Here is a 27,001-nt window from a genome sequence, read left to right as displayed (position 1 = left end):
GTTTCCAGGTGGAGAATCGGTTGCTGATGTTTTTGATTGTGTATCAAGTAAGGACTCTTTTTTTGTTATTTTTTTCTCTTTTCATTTTAATTTGTTTTTATTCAATTTTTTATTATTATTATTATTTTGTTTTGCATTGCTTTGTCAAAAACATCTGTATTTTTGGCATGTTGTGTGTGTTGCTTTTATATGTTTTCTTGTTCAGGTCATTAGCCTGTTATGCTATGCTTGAAAAAAGTAATTGTTTGTTTATGCATAAAACATATTTTGAAATTCCTTTCTTGTTTCAAGAGTTAGAATCAAATGATTAGCCAAAAAAAAAAAAAGGAAAAAGAGTTTAGAATCAGATGAAATTAATAGTTTTGGCTTTTTTAAAAGGTGTTTTCTTTACTTATACAGAAACAAAAGCTAGAGAGAAGCCCAATTCAAATTCGCATAATTTCACCTGTGTCTATTCTAAGAAAAGTACAAATTATGTAACTAAAAAAATGAGTAAAGAATAATAAAACTTCTTTTTTGGGCCAAAGAGAAGAAGCCTATAAATTGGAGGTAATAAAAAACTCATTGCAATTACACTAGCTTCACATAGAGAGTCCTCAAACACCAAAATGCTATAGCCTATTTACATAAATTTTGATGTAGCTTATAGCTACAAACGTTTTGATAGCAAGAGAGATTTCAAAGGAGAAAAAAAAATGCAGGCACACAACAATCCTCCTATCTTACCAAAGAGAATAATCTTGTTGCGCCATGGTGAGTCCCAAGGCAATTTAGATGCAAAAACCTACACCACCATCCCAGATAACAAAATCCCTTTAACTGAAAAAGGCCTGGCCCAAGCCTGGAGTGCTGGGGTCCAAATCAGGGATGTGATCTCCTGCAACAACACCACATCTAATTGGAAGGTCTATTTCTATGTATCACCCTATCAACGTGCCCTATCCACGTTACGAGAGATCGGGCTGTCATTCTCAAGGAAGGAAATAATTTGTGTAGATGAGGATTGTAGACTTAGGGAACAAGCTTTTGGGAATTTTCAAGATGAGAAAAAGATGAAGGAGCTTAAAATTAAGAAGGAAGAATATGGGCATTTCTTTTATCGGTTCCCGGATGGAGAATCGATTGCTGATCTTTCTGATCGTGTTTCAGGTACTATCTTTTTCCTTTCCCTTTTAAATTTGTTGATTCAATTTTTATTTTTTTTTTGGTTGCTTTTATCAAACGTTTGTATTTTTGATACGTTGTGTTTCTTGCTTTTATATGTTTCCTTGTTTAGGTCATTAATTAGTTTTTGCTACGTTTGAAAATAGTAATTGCTTGTTCATGCATAAAGAACATTATGGAAATTCCTTTATTGTTTCAAGAGTTAGAATAAAATGAATAGCAACCAAAAAAGAAAAAGAAAAAGAAAGAGTTTGAAGGATAAAGTTTTCCTTCAAATCACTTTAGAATAATCTTTTTTAATATCATTAACTAACAAAAAACCAAGAGAAGAGCGTCTATGCTCATACACGGTCCCAGTAGCATCAAGGTTAATCAAAAGAGATACATCAGCAGGGCGAATGAAAAATAACAAGATCTTGAGGCAGCAAAGCGCTTCTTCTAGCAAGGGCGTCGGCACACTTGTTTGCCTCTCTGTAACAATGTTGTATTCTGGTCCTTAGAATCTTTTGCAAACCTTCTATACAGTCTGCAATGATCACATCATTACCCGAAGGTCTATCACTCCTTTTTGTACCAAATTCACCACAAGCTTGGCATCTAATTCAATTATGACATCAATCAACTTTAGTGCAATGCAAAGGTTAATCCCATTCCAGAGTGCCCATAATTCTGCCGCCACACTAGAGGTATGGCCAATGGCTTGGGCATAGCCACTTACCCATTCCCCATGGGAGTTACGGATGATACCTCCTCCACCAGCCCTACCAAGATTACCCAAAGATGACCCATCTATATTCAATTTGGACCAATAGTCTGGGGGGGATGCCATTGCACCTGGATGACAGATAGAGAGCGTTGGAGCTTTTCGTTCAAGCCAAGGAAAGCAAATTCAAAAGCTTTTGGTAAAGTTTCCACCTTTAAAGATTTTTGGGTTGATGAATCTCTAAATATCACTCTGTTGCATATGAGCCAAAGGCACTTTAGAATAATCTTTTCTAACTTATTAGTGACAACTCATAAAATCGATCCACTTGTACTATTTAGAACAAAGTTTTCTTCTAAATCAGGTTGGAGGAATCTCTTCAAAGCTATTACTTAATGAGTCATAAAACCATTTATATGTATTATTTAAACAAATCACAGGACTCATTAAATAGGTCATGTGATTAAAAATACACATGAATGGTTTTATCAATTATCTTATGGCGGTTGGAAGAATTTCCTCCAAACTAGTTTGGAAGTAAACTTGTTTCTATTATTTAAACATGATATATGACTCATTAAATAAGCTATGTTGCTAAAAGTAAATGTAGATGGTTTTATTAGTCATGATGTAGTGGGTGTGAGGAATTTTTACTCAAAACCAGTTAAGGTGATCTTTGTCCTGAAATGAAACTAATAATTGTTTAATTTACTGGGGATCAGATAATTAAGTATGAAATAGATTTTGTGGAAATGATCATTTGGCATTTTGAAAAGCGTTTTCTTTAGGAGTAATTTTAGTACCACTTTCACATGGACTCACTACTTTTTCTCCACTATTTACAATTTTCCATATGAACGATTGTGGCAAAAATTGTGGTTGTAGAATCTTTGTTTCTTTAGTTCTAGGAAACCAAAAGCTTGAGAGCCATTATCAAATTAGTATAATTTCAATTCTGTATAATAGAAGAAAAGTAATTATGTATCTATTAAGGGGGAAAAAAAACTAAGAACTTACTAAGTAACCGTTCAATTGTGTACCTTAGCAAGATTCAAAATCTTTTGTAGTCTATTTTGTCTCGTATGTGTTTGGGTGAAAATAAAATTTATGGATATGTGTGAAAACTTGGAACTAATAGGCTTCTCTGTTGCCTCAATAGGTTAATAATTTAGCCATTTTATATAGATTTCTCATAAAAAAATAATTAAAAAAAAAAAAAAGACAAACAAAACAAAGACAAAACAAAACTTTTTACAAAGATTTAGAAAGGTAAGTTTAAGCATTAAAGGTACTTCCAAGCCCCCAACATTCTTTGCTATCATTTGACAGTGAAGGATAGGTCTTTTGCTTTATTATTTCTTTTGGTTTTATTTTAACGCGTTGTGTACGTTGCAGATGAGATGAGGTTTATTTTGTTTTTATCCATTATTTTAGAACGTGTTAAATGTGACGAGATTGCACCTAAAATTTTAAGTATTACTAGTATTTTGCCCTTGCAAATGCACGGTTTAATAAAAAAAATTATATATAAATTAAAAAAAAATTGATAATATAATTAAATCTAATAACAAATAAAATAATAAAAATATTTTTTAAAATCAAGTTACATGGAAAATATATATTATGTAAGTTTTTTAATTTTTTTTTTTGCAATTCCTGGGTAGTAGATATAGTTGGAGCCGAATGTCTAATTTATTAGAGCCTAGGTCTCTGAGCTGGTTGTGACTTGTGACCAAGGTGTCACCTTCAGCAGGCCGATCTTATTACACCCAAATCCTCCATCTGGCATGAGATGTCATCATTATAATATTCTTCATTTTAATTTATCTTGGATCTTTGACTTTCATAATCAGTGATTCAATCTTAGTTATTTTAATTTCTTTGCTTAAACTTCAATTGAGTCAATGCGATAAACGACATAGACATAGTAATATAACATTTAAGAAATCTATCTACCCCGGGGGGTACAATTGAACTAGATGGTATATTCAATTGAGAGAGAATGTGCTTGTGTTGACGTAGTTAGACACCTTTTAATTTGGAGGGAGATTTGGATTTTAAATGTATTAATTGGAAATAAGAAGTTCTTTATTTACAATATTTTTACAACAAATCTTAGGTAGATGATTGTTATAGGATTTTAATTTGAATCTACCACTGCAGTTACTTTCTTGCTCACCAGTAATAATCCATAGCAATTTGCTACTTAAAATTTATTATGAAAGTATTGTAAAAATGATGCAGACATAGCATTTCTCTTTGGGAATACTAGAAGATGCCAACCGTTTTTTTTTTTTTTTGGAAAAGAATATACCAACCAGTTAAGTTATAAGATTATTGGCAATATAATAGTATTTTTGCTATATTAGTCTATATAACTATGTAATTGAATTTAATTAGGAAACCAAATTCACCGTACCTAACAAAGTGTACCTAAATTTTGTCATTTAGTAATTTTTATTTAAAAGCCAATAAACTTATAACTCAATTTTGCTCTTTAATTTTTATTTAAAATCCAATAACCTTATAACTATTGCATAGCCTATTTAACTAAAGACATCCAAAATTCATATATCCCTTCTTTACTAAAATATTTTACATAAATAAATAATATATATATATATATATTAAAAAAAATTTATTACTTAAAGTTGGGAACTTTTAAGGTCTTTAAGTTAAGTTTCTAATTCATGTGTATCCAAAAGCTAGTTTTGGATCCTTTTCTTTATCTTTTGTTTTTTTTTTTATATATATAATGATTTTTTTTCTTCCATTTTCAATACAAATCTAATAAACTTAATAATGATATATATATATATATATTCACAAACATCTATATCATGGCAAATACACAACTTTTTTATGTTTTCAATAAAAACATTCATGGTTCAAATAATATCTACTTTGTTGTAAGGTGTAACTATTGAATATATAATAATAATAATAATAATCAATCCAAACCATCGATGACCCTATTAGCAAAAGTCCAAGGCCTAACAAATTCATTAAACTTATCACGAAATGTCCATCTTTTACCAGACCATTTTTTTATGGGATACAAAAATCATATACAATATAATAAAAGTTGGGCTTAGATGTCGTGGTTGCGCAAGTGGCGGCATCGAATCGCATAAATTTTTTTTAGATTTTTAGATTTTAAAAAGAAAACATTTACATAAAAAAAAAAAGAAGTCTAATGCATCTTAAATTGTGGAAAAGTTGACATAGTATAATCTAATTCTTCTTCTTTTTAATTACTCCACTAAAAATAAAAGTATAATGCATCTTAAATTGCAGCAATCGTATACTACACTAAAACAAAGAGGCCTAATGCATCTTCAATTGCAACAACGTAGACTACGCTAAATCAAAATGTCTAATGCACTTTAAATTGCAGCAACCGTATACTACACTAAAAAAAAGAGGCCTAATGCATTTTAAATTGTAGAAACATATACTACACTAAATCAAAAGGTCTAATGCATCTTAAATTGTAGCAACCGTATACTACACTAAAAAAGAAGTCTAACGCATCTTAAATTGCAACAATATCTATAGAATATTTCATATATATATATATATATAATTAAATTACAATTTTACTACTAAGAGCTTTTAGAAATTTAAAACTTGCCATAATTTTTTTAAAATATTTTATAATTTTTTTTTTTGCAAAAAAAAAAATTAAAAAACTTACATAATATATATTTTCCATGTAACTTGATTTTAAAAAATATTTTTATTATTTTATTTGTTATTAGATTTAATTATATTATCAATTTTTTTTTAATTTATATATAATTTTTTTTATTAAACCGTGCATTTGCAAGGGCAAAATACTAGTAATACTTAAAATTTTAGGTGCAATCTCGTCACATTTAACACGTTCTAAAATAATGGATAAAAACAAAATAAACCTCATCTCATCTGCAACGTACACAACGCGTTAAAATAAAACCAAAAGAAATAATAAAGCAAAAGACCTATCCTTCACTGTCAAATGATAGCAAAGAATGTTGGGGGCTTGGAAGTACCTTTAATGCTTAAACTTACCTTTCTAAATCTTTGTAAAAAGTTTTGTTTTGTCTTTGTTTTGTTTGTCTTTTTTTTTTTTTTAATTATTTTTTTATGAGAAATCTATATAAAATGGCTAAATTATTAACCTATTGAGGCAACAGAGAAGCCTATTAGTTCCAAGTTTTCACACATATCCATAAATTTTATTTTCACCCAAACACATACGAGACAAAATAGACTACAAAAGATTTTGAATCTTGCTAAGGTACACAATTGAACGGTTACTTAGTAAGTTCTTAGTTTTTTTTCCCCCTTAATAGATACATAATTACTTTTCTTCTATTATACAGAATTGAAATTATACTAATTTGATAATGGCTCTCAAGCTTTTGGTTTCCTAGAACTAAAGAAACAAAGATTCTACAACCACAATTTTTGCCACAATCGTTCATATGGAAAATTGTAAATAGTGGAGAAAAAGTAGTGAGTCCATGTGAAAGTGGTACTAAAATTACTCCTAAAGAAAACGCTTTTCAAAATGCCAAATGATCATTTCCACAAAATCTATTTCATACTTAATTATCTGATCCCCAGTAAATTAAACAATTATTAGTTTCATTTCAGGACAAAGATCACCTTAACTGGTTTTGAGTAAAAATTCCTCACACCCACTACATCATGACTAATAAAACCATCTACATTTACTTTTAGCAACATAGCTTATTTAATGAGTCATATATCATGTTTAAATAATAGAAACAAGTTTACTTCCAAACTAGTTTGGAGGAAATTCTTCCAACCGCCATAAGATAATTGATAAAACCATTCATGTGTATTTTTAATCACATGACCTATTTAATGAGTCCTGTGATTTGTTTAAATAATACATATAAATGGTTTTATGACTCATTAAGTAATAGCTTTGAAGAGATTCCTCCAACCTGATTTAGAAGAAAACTTTGTTCTAAATAGTACAAGTGGATCGATTTTATGAGTTGTCACTAATAAGTTAGAAAAGATTATTCTAAAGTGCCTTTGGCTCATATGCAACAGAGTGATATTTAGAGATTCATCAACCCAAAAATCTTTAAAGGTGGAAACTTTACCAAAAGCTTTTGAATTTGCTTTCCTTGGCTTGAACGAAAAGCTCCAACGCTCTCTATCTGTCATCCAGGTGCAATGGCATCCCCCCCAGACTATTGGTCCAAATTGAATATAGATGGGTCATCTTTGGGTAATCTTGGTAGGGCTGGTGGAGGAGGTATCATCCGTAACTCCCATGGGGAATGGGTAAGTGGCTATGCCCAAGCCATTGGCCATACCTCTAGTGTGGCGGCAGAATTATGGGCACTCTGGAATGGGATTAACCTTTGCATTGCACTAAAGTTGATTGATGTCATAATTGAATTAGATGCCAAGCTTGTGGTGAATTTGGTACAAAAAGGAGTGATAGACCTTCGGGTAATGATGTGATCATTGCAGACTGTATAGAAGGTTTGCAAAAGATTCTAAGGACCAGAATACAACATTGTTACAGAGAGGCAAACAAGTGTGCCGACGCCCTTGCTAGAAGAAGCGCTTTGCTGCCTCAAGATCTTGTTATTTTTCATTCGCCCTGCTGATGTATCTCTTTTGATTAACCTTGATGCTACTGGGACCGTGTATGAGCATAGACGCTCTTCTCTTGGTTTTTTGTTAGTTAATGATATTAAAAAAGATTATTCTAAAGTGATTTGAAGGAAAACTTTATCCTTCAAACTCTTTCTTTTTCTTTTTCTTTTTTGGTTGCTATTCATTTTATTCTAACTCTTGAAACAATAAAGGAATTTCCATAATGTTCTTTATGCATGAACAAGCAATTACTATTTTCAAACGTAGCAAAAACTAATTAATGACCTAAACAAGGAAACATATAAAAGCAAGAAACACAACGTATCAAAAATACAAACGTTTGATAAAAGCAACCAAAAAAAAAATAAAAATTGAATCAACAAATTTAAAAGGGAAAGGAAAAAGATAGTACCTGAAACACGATCAGAAAGATCAGCAATCGATTCTCCATCCGGGAACCGATAAAAGAAATGCCCATATTCTTCCTTCTTAATTTTAAGCTCCTTCATCTTTTTCTCATCTTGGAAATTCCCAAAAGCTTGTTCCCTAAGTCTACAATCCTCATCTACACAAATTATTTCCTTCCTTGAGAATGACAGCCCGATCTCTCGTAACGTGGATAGGGCACGTTGATAGGGTGATACATAGAAATAGACCTTCCAATTAGANTTCTTTCTCATATAAAGACCTTCTAGTTTTTCCCAAACCTCCTTTGCGGTCTTTGCTTCTAGGATGTTGTGAATGACCTCATCACCTAGGTTTAGACGAATAGCGCTAGCTGCTTTCTCATCCATCTCTACCCATTCTACATCCTTCATCGTTTCCGGTTTCTTCTCCTTCCCAAGCAAGGCCTTATGAACTCCTTGTTGAATTAGGAGATCCTTCATCCGCCTTTGCCAAAGAGAAAAATTTCCCTTACCACAAAACTTCTCTACATCATACTTTGTGCTTAACATCTTTACTGTATTCAAAGGATTGAATCCTAACCTTAGTTCTGATACCACTTGTTGTGCAGATAGCACCCCAGGACTCCAATCAATAACAGTAAATAAGCGGAAATTAAATAACAAGCACGCACAAAGAACACAAGAATTTACGTGGTTCGGCAAACTGCCTACCTCCACGGAGACGACGGAGAAATTTCACTATAAAAAATAGGGAGATACAATAGTGCACAATAACACTCTCAAGAAACCCAAATCCCAATTACACCCTAGCACTCTCTCACAGAAACAATAAGATTAGAAGCTGGCTGCCTCTCTTTTCTCTATTTTTCTCTCATGCGGCTGCTCACTAGGTTAATTGGAATTCTCTAATTCCACGGCTGCTTTACCATCTCATAACCTAATATATATATATATATATATATTAAAGTCGACAACACTAGGACTCCTAATATAACAAGTATTAGGTATTGTGTTGACATGGGCTTGACAATTCAAGCCACACGTTGGGCCCAACGTCAACAGTTATAATCATAAACTATTTTATAATATTTTTATAAATTATTAATGTAGTTAATTTTTATTACTTATCATTTGAATTAACATCACTTTTTTATTTATTAATAAATACACATTATATTAATAATTTATAATAAAAAAAATTATAAAATAATTTATAATTCTAAAACTGTACTAACTCGACATGACATAACACGGTTTTAGACTTTTAGTGCAACTGGACCAATACTTTCCGCTTATATCAGGCGTTGAATTAAACAGCCATTGTAAAAAGAAGTGTGAAATTTGTCAGCTGGGTGAATTGTCTGACAAGAAAAAACGGTAGGTGTAATTGATTTTAAAACACTTTATACAGTAGACACACAGATATTTTTGATGACCACACGCATGACAGATCTATCCTTTATATCTTCTCACGCAGTAATTAACACAACTTGCTCCATCATTAAGTTTTTTTTTAAAAAAAACTGTTATAATAGTGTGAAAACATTAAAAGCCGACTTAGACGCAAAGGAAAGCCTGTATAAATTGACAGAAGAAACACTTTTAAGAAACAGAAACAGAGAAACAAAAATCCTCCAAAACCCAAATACCACATTTTTCGTTTATTCCCACACAAAGCAGTTTAAAAAAAAAATGCATCAAAATCCAAACCATTCAAAATTGTCAGCGCTCCCAAAGCGCATAATCATAATGCGCCACGGCGAGTCCAAGGGCAATTTAGACAATTCGGCCTACAGCACCACCCCGGACCACCAAATGCCGCTCACCGACGTGGGCCTGGCCCAGGCCCAAGACGCCGGGGCCCGGCTCCGCCAACTCATCTCCACCACCTCCTCCACGAACTCGTGGCGCGTGTACTTCTACGTGTCCCCGTACGCCCGCACCCGATCGACGCTCCGGGAGCTGGGTCGGAGCTTCCCGAAGAAACGGATCATAGGGGTCCGAGAAGAGTGTCGGATCCGAGAGCAAGACTTCGGGAACTTCCAGGTGGAAGAGAGGATGAGAGCGATCAAACGAACGCGCGAAAGGTTCGGTCGTTTCTTCTATCGTTTCCCCGAAGGCGAGTCCGCCGCTGACGTCTTCGACCGCGTTTCTAGTACGTCTTTTTTGTTTTCTTTGTTTTTTGTGTGTTCTCTACGCTTTTTTTCAATTGCTTGTGTTCATGTCATGTTTTGTTTTGTTTTGTTGTCTGGGCCCACCTTAAAATGACCCAATTATGTGTTGTTTCGTTGCTATTTTTTATGGGTTTGCTTACTTTGTGTTTTTTTTTTTTTTTTTTTTAACTTTAAGAAAGTTGGCTAGATTTATTTATTACACTTAAAATGTACATAATGTATTGCTAAAAGTAGTAAGTAGGAGGCAAATGTGGAACTTATGGGTTTGCTTTACTTAGGCTAATTATTAGGATTTAGGGTACGGTTAAAAATTTGTTTTTGGCTTTTTGACTTTTGATAAAACTTTTTTTTAAAAATAGTATACTATTGTATGCACTTAGGACACAAGTTAGTAAAATCCAATTATTATTGCACACACAACTTGTTATACACTGCCTTACACACAGTTTGTTCAAATATGACTTCACAATTTTATCTGAAATCTTGTATGCAATTTGTAACTCTCGCAATTTGTAACTCTCACCGCTCTTTTTATATTGGTAAATTAAAAAAAAAAAAAAAAGTTAACCAAAAAGAAATTTATTGGTATCTTGGCTTGGTGGGTTTAAATCCTATCATACATTAGTTCAAGTTAGGTATTGAATTAGATTCTCTCATTTTAAGGTTATACATTGCAAATGCTCTTTGGAGATTGAGGATAGTTGTCCACTAAATTTTTAATTTTGAGACTAATTTAGGCATGAAGGAGGACACTGCAAATTAACATGAACTAGGTTGTTGATTGCGAATTAGGATACGCTTACAAATGCGCTTATAGTTTAAGGTTCATGATTTTAATTAACCCTTGTTCTTTTTGTTATCCTTGTTTTCATTCATTTCTATAGTGTGTGTGTTTTATTTTTGAAAATACCAAGGATCAAACTCAGAAGTATGCCCATCACAACTTGTAATATTTTGGCTAGTAGAGGATTTTTTTTTTTTTAACTAGATAATCCCTCCCTCCAGCTAAGTAGTACATCTGCTTTCATTTATTGATATAAGGACTTTGGAATTATGTATATATATGTGTGTGTATATTATTATTATTATTATTATTTTATATTAGAATTAGTTTGTTTTTGGGGTGTGCTTAAAATGCTATGCGCTAAAATGAATGGAACTTCCACAGTTGCAAATTGAAGAAGCCTTTTAAATATATGAGTCCAATGGACTGATCTATGAGTCCAAAATGGTCGACAAGAATTACTATAAAATGTTAATAAAACAAAAAAGATATGCCAGTATACGGTTAAATATTAAACCTTTACCAAATTATCCAATCTAAATTTTTATTTGAATAAGTTCTAGCTGCATAAACACAAAATTAAGAACTTCTTTATAGACTGCCAGAGACTTGACCACAAACTTTGAATCAGAGTTTGACTTGTTAATTTTGGTTAGTGTGAATAATATAGGACCTAAGTATGCCATAAATGGACCAGTTTAAGCACTTCTGCATTAGGCAATTCTTACTTGGAAGATGAGTTTACCACAGCCGTCGCCTGATTAGATAACAAATTGAGTCAACCTTGTTTGGCCGGCTGCTCTCAGCTCTTGGTGAAAGTTAGCTTGCACAGAACCAAGAATGCATGAATTTTTTGGTTAATGTCTTTTCTGAGTGCTGGCCAGAGGTAGAGGAAAAACCAACCAAGCATTTGTGCTCCGTCTTTTATTATTGTTGTTATTCAAACAATAATCACATTTTAATATTTTTCTAATTTAATCAAGCTGAAATATGATTTGCAGACTCATTCCCTACGTTATTAAAAAAAATTACTGATTTTCGGAGTCATGGTTGCTTATGCATGTTGCTGTTCTGTATCCTATGGTTCCACATGCAGAAAATATGTTTCCCATTCTGTTAGCATATAGTCATAGGTTACACAGTGTATAAGCCATCCACTTTCAGTCACATCAGCAAAATTCACATTACTTGCATGTAGCCATAGTTCACTTAAGCGGTTACAAGTTGTGTGCCTGGATACTTGACATGTCTTGCACTGCAGTGATTTTCTTATTTGGAGGATGTAGCTTTCAAATATGCAATAGAAAATGTTGCAAAAAAATTGTATGAAAAAGTTGAATGATCTTATAACAGAGTAGTGCAAATGCCTTTTGCTTAAAAATATAAGCACCCAATGCCTCTGCGTGGCTTTGCTTTGAGAATTAAGAATAGAATAATATTTTCCAATTTCCCATTGCATACTTAGTTTCTTAGATAAAATTTATCCTCTTAAAAATTTAAGAAGTATCAATATGCTATCATTTCCAAATATCTAGAATCTGCATAATTGAATAAGTTCCCAAAAATTAAAAAAGAAGGAAAAATCGATGATGCGTTGTTTGAAAACTTTGAAGGAAACAATGTTGCTAACTTACTAGGCATGGGGATAAACTGCTTAGCTTGTCAGGGATGAAAAGCCCCTAGATTACCTGGTAACTGGTTCTGGCGGGTGGGGTCAGTTGCCCGTAAGAGTTTGATTAACAGTAAGGATTGTTGTACAGTATGCCCTGTGACGTGCAACTAATCTGAGCGAAGTTCTCCTATGTCATCAAAAAAAAGAAAAAAAGAAAAGAAAAAAAGAATGTTGCTAACTTACTATGCATACTGTATAGCACTTTTAGTTCCATTGGAGAATTAGGGTCTCTGAACTATAATAATTATATGAAATTACATTGCAAGTGCAGTATTCAATTTCTTATGTTGGAATTACTGTTTGCTTGTGCACATGTGCTATTGGTACTAGACAATTAGACATTGCTCTAGCTGGCCTGAATTCGATGCTTTCGAAGTGAGCAAAGTAGCAGCCACAAAATCCAACCTAACTTGAAATCCTTTAGTGGGATGTTCTGTGGGGGATTTTCATGTTTTGGATTATTATTCCAGTAAAATAGAAATGCCATTCATGTCGTATGCAGTAAATTGCAATACAAGAATTTGCATTGTGTGGTATATTGGGTGGTTAGTTGGAAGTATATATTCTTGAATGGAGGAATTATTTTCAAAATTTTGTGTCATTGAAATGCAGAATTGAAGAGGGAATTTGAATCTTACAGGTTTTCTTGAATCACTGTGGAGGGACATAGACATGAAAAGGCTTCACCATGACCCTTCCCACGACTTGAATTTTATAATCGTCTCACATGGGCTAACCGCACGGGTCTTCCTCATGAAGTGGTTCAAGTGGACGGTTGAGCAATTTGAGCACCTAAACAATCTTGGGAACTGTGAATTCCGAGTGATAGAATTAGGAAATGGTGGAGAATACAGCTTAGCAATCCATCACACAGAGGAGGAAATGCAAGAATGGGGACTTGACAAAGATATGATAGCTGACCAAAAATGGCGAGCCAATGCCCACAGGGGTGAATGGAATGGAAATTGTCCCTGGTATCTTAATGCTTTCTTTGACCATCTAGATGACTCAGATGACAATGAAGACAGTGACGACGAAGCCCCAAGTGATTCTTCTAGTATATGTGCATAGGTTGTCCAGAACTTGAATTGGAAGTTCTTTTGATTTACTTGACTGTGTTTTGTGCATAGTGTTCTTCAAACATTGGAATCGGAAAATTGACATTGATTTGGCTGTCAAGCCATGGTGTAAAAATCAAAATTTATTCTATCAATTTGAGAGTTGGGAAGAAGAAAATCAGTTCAAAACTCTAAATAATTGTTGTGATATTGGCTTCCTAGTTACAGATTGACCAAAAGCAAAGACACATCCATGGATATTTTGACATACAACCATTCAAGTTCAATTGTAGTGTCTTTTTCAATAAACTGGTGCTTCTGAATGTGTAAAAATCTGCTAAATTTATCCTACACTGCTAGGTAATGTAAAAAATATAAAGCATTGCATCGGCTCTTACAAAAATTCATGTCTATTTTAACATAAGAACTTTTTTTTTTCCCCTATATTACACAACCACTTTTTAAAAACACTTACATTAGATTATCTATTTTACTTTTTACTTTATTTAAATAATACTTTTTTATTTAGTTTAAATGAATCTGATGAGAGCAGGAGGTGAGAGAAAAAAAAATTAAAATAATGAAATACAAAACTACAATAACAATGCCTATTTTTTGAGATGGTGACAACTTGGTTTTGTATTTTTTTTATTTATTTATTTTTTGATATGGTGAGAACTTGCAAGTTAGACACCTTTTTTGACATGGAATGCAGGCTTTTAAATGATAGTATCAATGATGAAACAAGCAAATACAAAAGATGCAAACAGGCCTAGTTTGCATTATGTTGGCATTACTTTCTTTAAATTTTTGGACAGAAAATTACACTTCAATTGGTTAGATGCAAACAAGCTAAGTAATGAGCTATCCATGTTGGAAGGTTGTTGCCAACAAGTCATGCTAGAAAGAGTGAGGAGAGGTGTTAGAATTATGTGTTTAAATGATTAAATTTACAATTTTTCATGAGCTTAAGCTTTTGGGAGAATTGTAATTTAAAATATCCAATTTCTTACTTCTTAATACTGGAAAATAAAAGCTTTCGTAAAAGATCAAAAATAAGAAAAAAAAATTGAGGGCCAATTGACAGACTCATAAGATTATAATCACAAGATTTAGATTGAAGAAAACTTTAATAAGACCACAAAATTGAACATGGTATTCTAATTTTTCTCAAGATAAATTATATGCTAGTTATAACCTGGAAAGAGTGGTCATTTTTTTTTAGGGAATTCAGAACAAATTTGACACATTTGCATAGAACCCTAATAAGGAACAAACTGCAACATGAGAACACAATTGTTTCATTTGATAAGGTCATTACCTTGTGATGGTCCAGCCGAAACCTAGAAAGGCTATTAGCTTTGGAACTTTTGCAAGAAGTGGCCACTCTAAACTCATGTATGATGCATCCCCACTTGACAACCAAGACTATACCATCATACCAGACAATGGCCCCAAACAAAACATAACCTAGTTTATAGATGTAATAATAAAACTAAGCTCACCATGACATAGAAATGTAGGAGGGAAAGACCAGAACAAACTTCCGACCACTCTGATTTTGCAGATATTTTAAAGAGCCCAGTGAATTCAGCAACCCAAAGAAAGATCTCAGAAAACTCAATGGGAAGTTGATATACATAAAGAAGGATGATGTTCAAGCCTGCATACAACAAAAGATGCCTCCACCACCTTCATTCCAGTATGGAAAAATTTAAATCAGTAAAAAGATTGGCATTTTCTGCTAAGTAGAATGACTAGTAGAAAGATCGACATTTGATGTAAACTATAATGCTTACCCGAAGAGACCTACTTTTTAAAGACCAATCAACAAGTCCAATGCTGCTACAAATGAGAAATGGAAAAGAGATCCAAGATGGGTGACTGATTCGTGTGACTAGCTGTACAGAGTGCAACAATAAGCAGCATAAAACCCTGAGATGAGAACCTTCAATGCAGCAAAGCGAGAAAATAGTCCAAATTCAACATCCAATTCATACATATATTGTAAAAGGGAAATCAATACTCAATTCTAGTCAAGTGTGACCCATCACCCAGACCTAATGAGAGAAATTCTACTTCATTGAATTCAAGTGATCCTAGGATTGATGCAATTTAAATCATAGATGCTTCACCAGCCCAAATGTTTAACCAATCTACCTCAAAGTTCTCTCCGTATATCCTTTTTATGAATACGGCTCTAGAGGCATTAAACCCAGTGCTCCCTTTGTTTTCTTTTCTATTGAGCTCAACTAAATGGAATGCAGCATTGACTGAGAAACCCAAACAAGCTTCTAATTCGACCCATTTACCTACTCAAGTATAACATTTCATTGAAACACATATATGCTTTCACATATACTAGCATTATTAAAGTATCACTAGCAAATTCATCAAATTTTTGTACTATTTGAAGAATGAACAGTAACTTTTATCTTATCTACCAATTTTTTCAAATACACTTTCCAACAGATTCTTTATCTTATTCTCTATCTTATTTAAATATTATTTTTTCATTCATTATTTATTCTTTTTTTAACAACTACACATCTTTCAACATTTTTTTATTCAACACCTGATTATTATAATTAAAAAAAACATTTGAAGAATGAACAGTAGCCCATTAGACTTGATGAGCTACAGTTCATGAGCCGAAAATTTTTTTGGGTATAAAGAATCTATTAGAGTGGCTTTTTTTGTCTCATTCTCTATTATGGAGAATATTTTACCTTTAGCTGCGCTATTGGAGATGCTCTTAGTTTAAAAAACTACCAAGTTCATACACTTCAAACAATCTTAACATGACACTTCCTTCCTAGATTGAAAGTACATTTAGCTGAGTAATTCCTAAAGCAATCCATATTGAACTTCCTAAAAAATTACAAATCAGCATATTGTAAATCACAAAAAATAATTCTTGTTAGACTAAAAACATTGAATACCTGTCAACAGCAGCATAGGCAGTACGAATTCACTGAGGAACCTTCCCATTACAACCTCTTTCAACAATAAGATTTCAGAATCATTTGAATTGCATCATCTCCATCTATGATAATACTACAAATTCATCACTTTTCATTGAGTCTATGATCAAAATAAACAAAACCCATTTGAGGAAGAACCAAATTAGGCCCAAACAGCTTATGATAATGACCTTTTCCATATTAACCTCAATTTTACTGGTTTCTTCATTATTTTGCTTGAGGTTCTTCCTGGTTTGTTAATAAAAGGCAATAACACATAAAATGGCAAATGGGTTCGTTGAGTTACAATTAACAACAATATCCATATCAAGAACCAATAAAATCCTTTTCTTTTACACCAATTTGGGAACATAACCCAGAAATTAGAATTAAATTGGGGCTTGCCTTGTGAAAGAAGTTAGAAGGAGCATATGGTTGATTTAAGTGGGAATCAGATTGGAGCTTTTTGGGGTTGAATTTGAGCTGGATAGAAGATGAGACACCCTTATCCGATCTCGCTTCACCTCGTTGTCATGCCTAAGTATAAGGGTGATAGTTATATAGCCTGGGTTTGGATACAGCTTAAAGCTGCGGCGCGTTTTGGTTTCACGTTTTCTCCTTTTTTTTTTTTTTTTTTTTTTCCTGCCGCAATGGTTGACTTTGGGGGACAAAAGTTACTGTGCGTATACTGTGCGTGCACTGTTCACGCAGTGTTCACATAATATTTAATATTAAAAGTGGGTCCCACAACACTATTCACACATTTAAAAATTATTTTGCTACAGTGTTTTCAGCAACAATCAGTTTTTATCAACTTTCAGCAACAATAAGTGCTATCCAAACGGACCCATACTGTACGAACACACCCTTGAAATTGTGTTTTTATCAAATAAAAATTGTGATTTTACAATTATAACCTAAATTGGTTGTCCTCTGCATGGCGGTGTATAACAAACTGTGTTTAACAATAGTTAAGTATATACTTTAAACAATTCTACATTATTACATTGATTTGGTGGGACCCTTTCAAGCCAATGGTACAACTCTGGTAATAATTTTTAAATACGTTGGTGACAATTCATTTGCCTTTTATTCAGGAAACATACCCCAGCAAAAAAAGGTTGAGCTTGTTAACAAGGAAATAAACCAAGTTTAAACATGTAATATAGTTTTTTGATGAGCTTGAACTTGAGTTTGACTTATGTTTGAAATAAAATTAAAGAAATAATCCTAAACTTTTAATCCTTAGCTTAACTCATTTACAATCTTATCCGGAAGTGGTCATCAATAAGATCGACCAAGGTGATTGGTATGAAAGAGGGGAATCAACGGTGGTTGGTGTGGCATGTAGGTTTGGCATTTCAAAATCAATCAAAATCACATCACATTGAGCCTTATAAATAGCATATATAATTGTATTTTATATATTAAAAAATAATGAACTTTTACAAATGATGTTGTTTTAATTGCCAATAAAACCCAATCCATGCACACCTTTGGTCCTTTTTGTTTACATAAATTACTAATCATTAAATTCCCATATGTTTTTTTTAATAAAATAATTTAGTATGTTATATTGTGTATATGTGTGGAAGAATGTATAAATTTGACTCACCCAGGGAGGTAGCCTAGTAATAAGAAGTCCTTGTGACTTATAACATTTGCAAGTCTGAAGTTATGGGTTCGAGTAATGGCAAGCCCTAGTGCCCAAGTGATTCCACAACATAATGCAATGCAGTGGTTTAAGTGGTGCACAGTGACTAACGAGTCCTTTTGTTTCTTCCATTAAAAAAAAAAAACTTTGAATTATGAAATAATAACTCTATTGTCCTCACTCCGAGATAATATTCATCCATTTAGAATTTAACATTTGAGTAGCCATCTCTAATCATTAATTTTGGTGGCTAATTTCTAATCTTTTTTGGGCTTAGCTTGAACAAGAATGTCTGAGAAGCACGTGCTTACCAATTAGCAAGTACTCAATCACATTTCATTAGCACGAGGAAGTAAGAATAAGGTCAAATGTAAAAAAGGAAAAAATTTCAACCTATTACAAGCAAACACATCATATTACCAAGTTCAAAAAGTACAACTAATTACAAAGTGCCACGTGCTAGTATTGGGTTCTATTGTCACTATTCAAAGACCAACAAAAATTTGTCAAGTGTCATTGAAAGTTTGAAACAAAAAATTAAAAAGCAAGCAAGAGCCAATCACACATTGACACATGTTAGTAGTGACATAAGTAATTCAATTGAATGCTGACACGTGTCATCTTGAAAATTAAGACATTTCGGCCAATCAAATGATGCCTCATGTCTTGGAGAAAAAAGTCTTAAAGCTCCATTCAGATTGTGACATGTGTCACTAATTAGATTTTGCCACATCTCACTCAACCACCTCCAAACTCCTATAAATGGAAGCCTTCCTAAGGTATTTGTTTCTACACCAAGACACACACACCAAGGCATCAAGGAAGATATCCACATCACAAGCATCATCAAGAAGTACAGAAGTTTTGCTAGAATCAAGCCTTAAGGTCTCAAAGAACTTCATAAATTTTTATTTTTTTTTGAAAAATCTTAAATTTTTCTTGATGCTTGGAGTTTGCAACTAATTTCTTGTATCATTTGCAATCTTGACAAAAATTGGGCTAGGAGCCTAGGTCACTATTATTCATATAGACAAAACTTAAGTATAGTATCTTAAGTGCTATTTTTTATATTCATTTTTAAGATTCAACTATATGGCTATTTAATTAAAAAATACATTTTCATTTCATGAGTCCACATGGCATTTTAAAATGGGAATTTAAGGAATAACATATAAGTATTATACCTAAGTTTGGCTGATAGTAGCTTAATTTTACATATTTATATCATTATTAGAAAGTATTATCATAATTATTTTGAGTTAATTCATGCATTTTATAGTTGATTTTGGAATAATGCTAAATAATCAATTTTGTGCTTAATTGAATTTTAATGCGTGAATTTGTCTTTTGTAGGATAATGAAATTAAATAACTGGATTTGTGCAAAGAAGAAAGCTAACGGACTTTAATTTTACAAAGGCCATGATGAAATCAAAGAAGGCCAACCCAATTAAATTCAAGTCTAATTGGAGCAAGGAATCAAAGGAAATTTGCATCAAATCCAAGTCCAATTTGGATTAGGATTCCAGCCTGCGTACCAGTTAGTATTTGGAGCATAACTTTCAGCTCAGATGTCCAATTGAGATGATTCAAGTTGTCTGGAAAGCTAACTTAAAGAGCTACAACTTTGTAGTTTATCAAAATTCCTAATTCTGAATTTAAATGGGCCAAAAACGTCGGTTAAGTGAAGCTTAAAAACTTGGGATTTTCTCCAAACGGGAATTCAACTTGTAATAGGATTCCTTAACCTATTTAAAGGCTCTTTAGGGCAAAATTCATAGGAGAGCTGTTGTAGAAAGGTTTTCTTAAAGTTTCTTTACAATTTTTAGAGTTTTATTTGTGTTATGACTTGCTAGAACCCTTGTTAAGGCAAGAGGTGAAACCCAACCGTTTATTGGTATGTTCTTAACAATTATTTATTGGTTTTAATGATTATGTTTTTATGTTTTTAATTGTTTTACTTACCTAGAAAAGTGTTTGGTTTTGTATAATCCTTTGATTTATCGTAGACTCCGGGCACGTTAAATGTTTAGTATTCTCTGCGAACTAATTCACTAGTTTTGTTTTGCCTAAAATCAATCAACTACATTAAACTACCTTAGACAATTACTTCTTGAGTTTTTATTGTTAAATCATCTAACTAAGATCATCCTTCATATGAATTTTAGTTGAGTTATAAAATAAATATTATTAAGACTACCAATAGATGTGTTGTGTATCGATCCCTAAACCTTAACGCCTTAATATATTGTTATTTTCTCTTAATTTAAATTAACTTTACTAAACCATAAAAAATCTCTTCAATTAAACTTTATTATTTTAGTTTTATTCTCTTGTGGTTTGCTAATCAATTCCATTTTTCCTGTGGATTCGAACTCGAACTTACCAAGTTATTACTTTGCGATAACCCTACACTTGGGAGCATTATTTAAGTCGTAGTACTGGTTATATTCATATAACCAAACTATTTTTTTTTTATTATAATAAAAATCACAAAAAGCAAAGAAAGAAGCAATAATAGTTCGTGTAAGCTTTATATACATGACACATACATAAAAGAAGAAGAGCAGGTGCTAGTTGGCTTCTACACATATAAAGACAAAACAAAACTTCTTTACAAAGATTTAGAAAGATGAGTTTAAAGGTACTTCCAAGTTCTAACATTCTTTGCCATCATTGATAGTGAAGGAGAGAGATTAGATTTTTAACGCGTTGTGTACTGTGCAGATGGGGATTTTTTTTTTTTTTATCCATTATTTTAAGAAGAGTTGAAAGGGACGAGATTGCACATAAATTAAGTAATTACGAGATAAAAAATTGTTTTTGTATCCCATAAAAAAGGGGCTAGCAAGATGGGCCTTTGTGACTAGTTTAATGAATCTGTTATTAGGCATTGGACTTTTCCTAATAGGGTTGTAAATGGTTTGATTTTGTCCCAATTCTATAGTTACAAGGGGAAGGGCGATTTAAACTTTGGATTATTCCGTTAGAAACACAAGGAGATGTTAACTAGTTGAGCGATAAGACTCTTAACTTATTCTTTTTTATTTTGTTTATGCATTTGAATTTTCAACTTATATGCAAAAATAAAATAAAGAAAAGGAAAATCCTTCTTGGTTGAATTGAACCAAAGATCCCACATAGTGTGTATGCCATGGCCCATGGTATAGATATTGTGTGAACATATATCATAATTAATTAAGTTTTATTATTTTTGTATTGAGCATGTAAGAAACAAAATCGATTAAAAAAAAAAAAAATCCAAAACTAGCTTTTGGATACACATAAATAGTAACTTAAATTAAAGACTATAAAAGTCCCCCAACTTTAAGTAATAATTTTTTTTCTTCTAAAAAAAAAATTAGTAGGGAAGAGAGATATGAGCCTTGGATGTCTCAGTTGAACAGGCTATGCAATCAAGTTATAAGGTTATTGGCTTTCAAATAAAACTTAAAAGGGCAAAATTGAGTTATATAGTTATTATCTTTTAAATAAAAATTAAATGGAAAAATTTAGATACAACTATTTAGATATTATAAATTTGGTTTTTAATTAAATTCAATTACATATTTATATTGAATAATATTGCAAAAATAGTATTATATTGTCAAAAAANTTTATAATAAAAATTAAATGGAAAAATTTAGATACAACTATTTAGATATTATAAATTTGGTTTTTAATTAAATTCAATTACATATTTATATTGAATAATATTGCAAAAATAGTATTATATTGTCAAAAACCTTGTAACTTAACTAGTTGACATCTTCTAGTATTTCTAAATTAGACATTTAGAATTCAAATCCCTCTCCCCATTGAATTACTAAATAAAAAAAAGTTTCACTCAAAATTAAAAGCTGTTTAACTATACCATCATCTATTGACTTCACATTCCTCCACCTTCCTCCAACACAAGCACATTCTCTCTCAATTGCATGTGGAATCTAGTTCAGTTGTACCCTCTGGGGTATATAGATTTGTTAAATGTTTTATTACTATGTCTATGTCGTTTATGGCATTGACTTAATTGAAGTTTATATGTTAAGCAAAGAAATTAAAATTTAAGTGAGTAATTAAATCATTGATTATGAAATTCAAAGATCTAAGATAAATTAAACCAAAAAATATTATCATGATGACGTCTCATGCCAGAAGGCTCTAATAAAATTAGACATTCGTATCTAATTATATCTACTAGCCAAGAAATATGGAAGGCTTTGACCTCAGCAAGTTAGTTCAACATCTTTAACCAGAAAAAATGGACCTTGTTGAAGAGAGCCAAAAAAAAAAAAAAACCTAAATTTTGTAAAATTATTCTTATATTATATTTTGCTGTTACATTCTTATTTGTGAGAGAAAAGTATAATACATCAGGTGTACAAAATATTTTTCTGAAGTTTTTCTTAGGACCCATCCTTACATAAAAGAGAAGTGTACGTAACACATCAAAGGTACGTACAAAATTAGTTTGACAAAAGCAAGGAAGATTTCTTTTCTCAATGGGCATGGAATCTTTTAACTTTTCTTAGAATTTTGAAGGTTTTTTTTTTTTTTTTTTTTAATCTGTTTTCCTGCTTGAGATGTTGGAAACTCTTTCACGCGTACATATGCGTTCACGTTGCTTTGAATATGATGCTTAAAAAAGAAATTAAAAAAAAAAATGTTAATGAATGCCTTAAGGACATTGAATTAGAAACTATTTTAAAAATATTTTTATAAAAAATGATAAAGTAATTAATAGTGTTGACAATATTTTATATTTTTCATAAAAATAATGTCAAAACTTTCATAATATAATTAATTAATAACTACACTAAAAATCCGTTAACTTGATCTATAAAAGAAACTTGAGAAATAGAACATATTAGTCTAGTCTCCTGCCAAAAAAGTACTACCATTCAAGCCAACAATACTATTACTTGTTAAATTCGGGGCAATGGATAAGGCCAGAGTGCTCATATCATATCATCGTAGCCATCAAAGAAGCATTCGCTTGGAGAAACTTTTTGTTTATTTAAGAAAAATGTCACACTTTTTTTGGGTCATTTAGGTCTTATATAAAAAATCTTAGAAGAATTGAACATGGGCCACCCTTATATCACTTTTTTTTTTTTTTAATACTAGGCTAAGAAATCTACAAAACAGCCCCCATCTTAACACAATAGTAAAACATTCAATAGAATTTCTACCCAAAAAAAAAAAAAAAAAAATCACTGAATAGAAAAGAAAAGATAAATAAAGAGAAAGATAGCTAACATGAAAGATTTAAATGACACTTATTTATAAACCAAAAGAGAAGTAATATTTCATATTTTAAAAAAAGTCACAAAAAAAGAGAAGTAATATTTTTGAGAAATGCTATATCCACAACATTTTCACAATAAATCATAGATGACAAGTTGTTATTGTTAGGGCAAAAAAGTAATTTTAGTAGTAAATTTAAATTTGAACTAATAATAACTAATCACATGTGATTTGTTGTGAAAAATGTTATAAAAATATTGTGAACGTAGAATTTTTCAATATTTTTAGGATAGATGTCTCTCGCCCCCTCACCAAACCCAAAAAAAAAAAAAAAATCTATCAAGATCAATTTTGAATAAAATGAGGAAGTTGAATTTTTGTTTTTTATTTTTTTGTAACAACAATTCTCCTAATAAAAAAAAGAACAAGTTAGGTTAGATTTTTCACATTATTTATAACATGGGTGACGATTGTGATTGGGCTAAAATAATTTTTCACATAACCTTTGTACGAGCATACTATTGACATACTCTTCTCCACATATTACTCTTGATTTACACTATTAGAAAAACAATAAGTTTAAAAACATAATAAATTTCTTAATATTTGTCACAAGTGTCGATAGAGCATATTGTGATTATTGATAATGTGCAAATTTATTGACTAGGCGGTACATGTCTGACTAGGTAGTTTACACAGTAGACAGATCTTCGATGACCAAAAATTTTCAGGCAACAATAACCATCCGAGAGAAGAGAAGTTACAGAAATCTATCCATATATCTGACCTCACAACTTCCACAAAGTAATTAACACAACTAGCTTCATCATCAAGTTTTGAAAAACAAAAATTCTAAAATTGCAATTTAAATTAATCACAACTTTTATCAAAATTGTTTGTAGCGTAAACAGCAAATGATGAAGAAAATGTAATAAGTTTATATGAAAGTAATTAGCAATTAATAACAACGTACAATGTAAAATACTTGTAACAAAAATTTTAGCAATTTATTGTATTACTAAAATTATTCAAAAATTTTTTTTTTGGATAAGAACTGGAATTACTCAATTAAAAAGCTGTTATAGCGGTGAACATTTTTTTTTTTTTTTTTGATAGGGTAGTGTTAAAGATTAAAAGCAAATTAGAAAACCTATATATAAATTGAGGGGTCCGGCTAATGGACCTATTAGGATACAGATACGTGTCCAATCTTGAACATGTGTCCGCATTACAACGTGTCTAGTGGCATTGATCACTGGACACAAGCTCGAACCTAAATTGAGAGAATCACACTTCTAAGAAACAAAAATCCTCCAAAACCCAATTACCACATTTTTCTCACACTTGGATTTTGGATGCACTTCAAAAAAAAAAAAAAAAATGCATCCAAAACCAAACCTGGCAAACCATTCAACATTGTCAGTGCTCCCAAAGCGCATAATCATAATGCGACACGGTGAGTCGAGGGGCAATTTGGACTATTCAGCCTACACCACCATCCCGGACCACCAAATCCCGCTCACCGACGTGGGCCTGGCCCAGGCCCAAGACGCGGGGTCCCGACTCCGCCACCTCATCTCCACAGCCTCCTACACGGACTCGTGGCGCGTGCACTTCTACGTGTCCCCATACGCCCGCGCCCAATCGACGCTGAGAGAACTGGGTCGGAGCTTCACGAAGAAACGGATCATAGGGGTCCGAGAAGAGTGTCGGATCCGAGAGCAAGACTTCGGGAACTTCCAGGTGGAAGAGAGGATGAGAGCGATCAAACGAACACGCCAGAGGTTCGGTCGTTTCTTCTATCGTTTCCCTGAAGGCGAGTCCGCTGCTGACGTCTTCGACCGCGTTTCTAGTACGTCTTCTCTTCTGTTTTCTTTTGTTTTGTGTATACGCTTTTATTTATTTATTTTATTTTATAGAAAGACGCATGTTTTGCTAACGAACGAGCACGCGAACATGAGAAAAACTAACATTACGTAACTCATGGCATTCAGCTAAAGGTGCATGAATCTTTTTTTGCTCAACCCAGCAATAAACCTAACCGCAGCATCCACATTGATCTTATATAGAGGTTCCATTGGAGGGAACCAATTCACATCCAGATGTGGAGAAGCCTTATAATGCTTACACCATTGAATCAAAGACGGGCCAGCCTTCCTCGGTTTCCCATGGCGAACCTCATTTCTATTAGTCCATGACAATGGTAACAGCTAAACCCGTGTCTTCCATCTCCCACTGTGCATCCATTAGAATATATCATAAGAAACCAAAAAAGTTCCGGAAAGGAACGGCTGACAAAAGAGAGAAGAGAGTTGAAGAACCTCCACATTCCTCACAAGTGCTATTTATTTACCAATACAGGTCTACGTACAAGATTATCTTTTGTTGGCAAAGTGCATAATCTTATGAGGGATTTGGATTTTCCATATTCTCTTCCAAAACAGACGCATACAACTCTCATCAGAACTAAAGCCCATCTCCCTGTTAGTCTCAAAATCCAAAGCCACCTTATAAGCACTTCTAACCGTGAAAAAACCATTTGAAGTTTCCTCCCAAACCTGCTTAACACTTGTTCATATTGCTATCCTTGTTTTCATTCATTTCTGTAATGTGTGCGCGCTTTGTTTTTGAAAATGCCAAGGATCAAACTACAAAGTATGCCCATCACAACTTCAATACAATGGACTGATCTATGAGTCCAAAATGGTGGACAAGAAGTACTATAAAATGTTAATAAAACAAAAAAGATTGGCCGGTATACGGTTAAATATTAAGCCTTCTACCAAATTATCCAATCTAAATTTTTATTTGAATAAGTTCTAGCTACAGAAACACACAATTAAGAACTTCTTTATAGACTGCCAGAGACTTTCCCTCAAACTTTGAATCAGAGTTTGGCTGGTTAATTATTAGGTTCTCCGAACTATAATAGTTATATGAAATTACATTGCAAGTGCAGTATTCAATTTCTCATGTTGGAATTACTGTTTGCTTGTGCACATGTACTATTGGTACTAGACAATTAGACGTAGCTTTAACTGGCCTGAATTTGATGCTACCCAAGTGAGCAAAGTAGCTGCTACAAAATCCGACCTTTTTCTCAAAAAAAGAAAAAGAAAAAAAGAAAACCGACCTAACTTGAAATACTTTAGGGAATGTTCTTTGAGGGATTTTCTTGTTTTGAATTATTATTCCAGTAAAATGGAAATGCCATTCATGTCCTATGCAGTAAATTGCAATACAAGAATTTGTATTGGGTGGTATATAGGGGGGTGGGGGTGGTTGTTGAGCCCTGTCAGTTAGTTGGAAGTATATTCCTGAAAGGAGGAATTATTTTCAAATTTTGTGCCATTGAAATGTGGAATTGAAGTGGGAATTTGAATCTTACAGGTTTTCTTGAATCACTGTGGAGGGACATAGACATGAACAGGCTTCACCATGACCCTTCCCATGACTTGACTCTTATAATCGTCTCACATGGGCTAACCTCACAGGTCTTCCTCATGAAGTGGTTCAAGTGGACTGTTGAGCAATTTGAGCGCCTTAAA

General features: G+C 32.5%; 2 protein-coding genes and 2 long non-coding RNA genes across 5 annotated transcripts; 3 read left to right on the top strand and 1 right to left on the bottom strand.

Annotated features, from left to right (window-relative positions):
- The first annotated feature begins 561 nt into the window (after positions 1–561).
- LOC112020071 (phosphoglycerate mutase-like protein AT74) lies at positions 562–13,780 on the top strand. Of its 2 annotated transcripts, none has more exons than XM_024052635.2 (2): positions 562–1,149; positions 13,173–13,780. In XM_024052635.2, exons 1-2 carry the CDS (start codon positions 696–698, stop codon positions 13,601–13,603), a joined length of 885 nt encoding a protein of 294 aa, XP_023908403.2. In that variant the 5' UTR covers positions 562–695; the 3' UTR covers positions 13,604–13,780. The 2 variants fall into 2 exon arrangements, with proteins under 2 accessions (XP_023908403.2, XP_023908402.1); XM_024052634.2 differs by lacking the exon at positions 562–1,149 and adding an exon at positions 9,410–10,057.
- Positions 13,781–14,524: 744 nt separating this feature from the next.
- LOC112020072 (uncharacterized) lies at positions 14,525–17,153 on the bottom strand. Its single transcript, XR_002883758.2, has 3 exons — positions 16,533–17,153; positions 15,390–15,491; positions 14,525–15,282 (listed from the first exon to the last, which is right to left on the bottom strand). It is a non-coding gene; the product is annotated as an uncharacterized LOC112020072 (long non-coding RNA).
- A 1,851-nt stretch (positions 17,154–19,004) lies between these two features.
- Positions 19,005–20,166, top strand: LOC136064658 (uncharacterized). The gene is made up of 2 exons (XR_010626251.1): positions 19,005–19,092; positions 19,561–20,166. It is a non-coding gene; the product is annotated as an uncharacterized LOC136064658 (long non-coding RNA).
- A 4,548-nt stretch (positions 20,167–24,714) lies between these two features.
- LOC136064655 (phosphoglycerate mutase-like protein AT74) lies at positions 24,715–26,998 on the top strand (the record flags this gene model as incomplete). Its single annotated transcript, XM_065766631.1, has 2 exons — positions 24,715–25,305; positions 26,844–26,998. Coding segments are annotated over exons 1-2 (627 nt in total), but the record flags the coding sequence as incomplete, so codon positions are not given.
- Between the last annotated feature and the right edge of the window lie 3 nt (positions 26,999–27,001).

This window comes from Quercus suber, unplaced genomic scaffold (genome assembly GCF_002906115.3).
Source record: "Quercus suber isolate HL8 unplaced genomic scaffold, Cork oak 2.0 scaffold_727, whole genome shotgun sequence".
In the NCBI taxonomy this organism is placed as follows: Eukaryota; Viridiplantae; Streptophyta; class Magnoliopsida; order Fagales; family Fagaceae; genus Quercus; species Quercus suber.
The sequence above is the reverse complement of the archived record's forward strand: the minus strand, read 5'-3'. Positions and strand labels throughout refer to the sequence as shown.